Raw genomic sequence first — 2310 nt, 5'->3', positions numbered from 1 at the left:
GAAATAACTGCAGGCACCAGGTAGCATATCCCTCCTCCTGTGTCAAATGTGTCTGGTGAAGTGACAGTAGCTCAGCAGAGGGAAACATTCCTCAGCAGAGGGCTGATTCCTTTGTTTTTTAGACCCAAATTCAGCCGGATTCTAGGCAAAGGGTTAAAAGACCATGGACCAGAGATCTGGGTTCAAATTCCGACTCTCTACAGTTAAGTGCCCTTTTACATGCTGTTTGACTCCTCAGAGCTCAGGTTTCCTCCTCTGTAAAATGGGGATAATGTCTCAGCGCTAGCTTCCGGTCTCTAGTTGGTTATTCAAGGAAAAGGTACTATCAAAGATTTGATTTTCCCTTAAAACTGAGGGCCAGATTGGCTCTTGAAATTGTACCTGTACCAGAAACCTTTGCAGGAGCGAGGACCAACACACTAGGCACGTACTTTGACGACCAGGTGATCCAAGACTCCTTGCCTCTGCTCTTGCCTGCGGTACAGCGGTGGGAGGTAAAAATGACATGACACCATTCAAGCAAGATTTTCATAAAAGGGCCTAGCACTTAGGAAGCATCTAACTCAGCACACTCGCTGCGTTGGGGCGGCCTCGGTTTTCCCATAAATAAAATGAAAGAGATGAGTCGATTCGACATTCTCAGACCTTGGGTGACAGGTTTTTCAGGCCCACGCGGAAACGTACACCAAGGTGAAGAAAGAGGACTCGCAGCGTTGCGCCCAGAGCCCAGCCCAGACGTAACGCAGCCGCTGCGGATGCTCTACAGGTTCGGGAGGTGCCACAACAGACCCGCAGAGGTAGGATTTAGTTGGCTCCGCCCACAGCTAATTCGCGCTCTTCATTGGACCTGGGAGATCGACGGTGAGCGACGTCACTGGCGACGCCTGGCTAGTGAATGGGGGGCGAGGCCCGTGGAGGAGGAGAAGGGGGAGGAAACAAGATGGCGACGTCCGTGGGCCAGCGATCTCTGCGGTTACTGCGGGGGGTCACGCTGTGGCGGAGCAGGTACAGTCGTGGGAGGAGGCAACCTCAGGGCAAGGGAAGCCCCAGGCCAAATCGGGGTCGGGAGAGAGTAGTTAGTTCTCTTTCCTGAGCTTCTCGTGAGAACTAGGGGGGAAACGGAGTCACCGTCACCTCGAGCTGGGGAGCAGGTGCGACCGCGGCCGCGTAGGGCGAACTGGGCTTAGTTAGAGTGTGGTCTAAGCGTAGTCTTGCTTTGCCCTCGCGGGGCAGGTAAAATGCATGAGGGACAAACAAAACAAAACAAACAACAACAAAAAACCCACACACACCGGATGGACTAGGCTGCCGCGCGGCAGTGCAGTCGGGGCAGGCTGGGCGACTCTTGCTCCGGGATTTGTGTTCCTGGAACGGGCGGCGTGGCGTGTGCTCCGAGCGCTGGAGTGGGAGTCAGGCGTCGTTCATTTCCAGTGCTTCGTCTTTGAAGCTGGGGGATTGGATTCGGTAATGTCAAAATAGTCTCCTGCAGAATTAGCGTCCTGGTTGCCCTAGTGACCCCCAGCTCCTCGGTCCTTAGACCTGGGAGGTACCTGCGGGGTCAGCTCTAGGCAACTTTGTGGTTTGGGAGTTGGCGAAAGTGAGGCCCTGAGAGAGCGAGAAACTTGCTCTTGTTCGTCCAGCCATTTGGTACCACAGCTGGGCCCGGACCCTGGTACCTCTCTCTCACCCAGGGTCGCCTCCCTCAGGCTGCCCACCGGGAGGGCAGTTATTATCCAGAAGAGTTGGGGAGCATATGGACTCTGGGAAAATCGGTTAAAATCTTGGTAACTATGACTCAGTCGGCTGCTTGGTGTCACTTCAAAGAGCTAAGGTTTGAGAGACGCGTTTTCGTGTTTGAGGCAGGATTCTTTTGACCAAAGCTTGCCCTGTGACCAGAAGGGACTGTCGTTATTTTAATTTTGGGAAGAAGAAGGTCACTGATTTGGACTGAGAGGGAACAGAAACCATCGGCTGGCTTTGATCTGAAAGCTTCACTCTCTCTTCCATACCATAACTATTCAGAAATGGTGTAACCCTCTTAGGATGGGCTTCTGCAGTGTGGTGTTAACTGGTAACAGGTTTTGGACAGGAAGTTCTCTGTAGTTTCAGTGTTATTACGTGGAAGGCTGTTTTGAATCATCTGAACTGTGTCATGAATGGGAGAGACTGAAAGAGTGACATTCCTAAAAAATATTTTCTTAATGATGAGGAGGATGTACCTCGCTCACCACCTTTTTTTTTTTTTTTTTTAATTTTAATCCAGTAACCATGTTCTTGCTTATGTCAATAAGGCTAAAATTCAAAGGGTAG

At 51.4% G+C, this 2310-nt stretch overlaps 1 protein-coding gene across 1 annotated transcript in view; it reads left to right on the top strand.

The window, feature by feature from the left end:
• The first annotated feature begins 895 nt into the window (after positions 1-895).
• Positions 896-2310, top strand: part of PISD (phosphatidylserine decarboxylase) — a 72218-nt gene continuing 70803 nt past the window's right edge. The window contains exon 1 of the mRNA XM_007953950.2: positions 896-1005. Coding sequence (XP_007952141.2) covers positions 896-1005 — 110 coding nt within the window. The remainder of the gene's footprint in view (positions 1006-2310) is intronic.

The sequence above is a fragment of the Orycteropus afer genome, unplaced genomic scaffold (genome assembly GCF_000298275.1).
Source record: "Orycteropus afer afer isolate SDZICR_OR568_19922 unplaced genomic scaffold, OryAfe1.0 scaffold00420, whole genome shotgun sequence".
In the NCBI taxonomy this organism is placed as follows: Eukaryota; Metazoa; Chordata; class Mammalia; order Tubulidentata; family Orycteropodidae; genus Orycteropus; species Orycteropus afer.
This window is presented reverse-complemented; position numbering and strand designations above follow the sequence as displayed.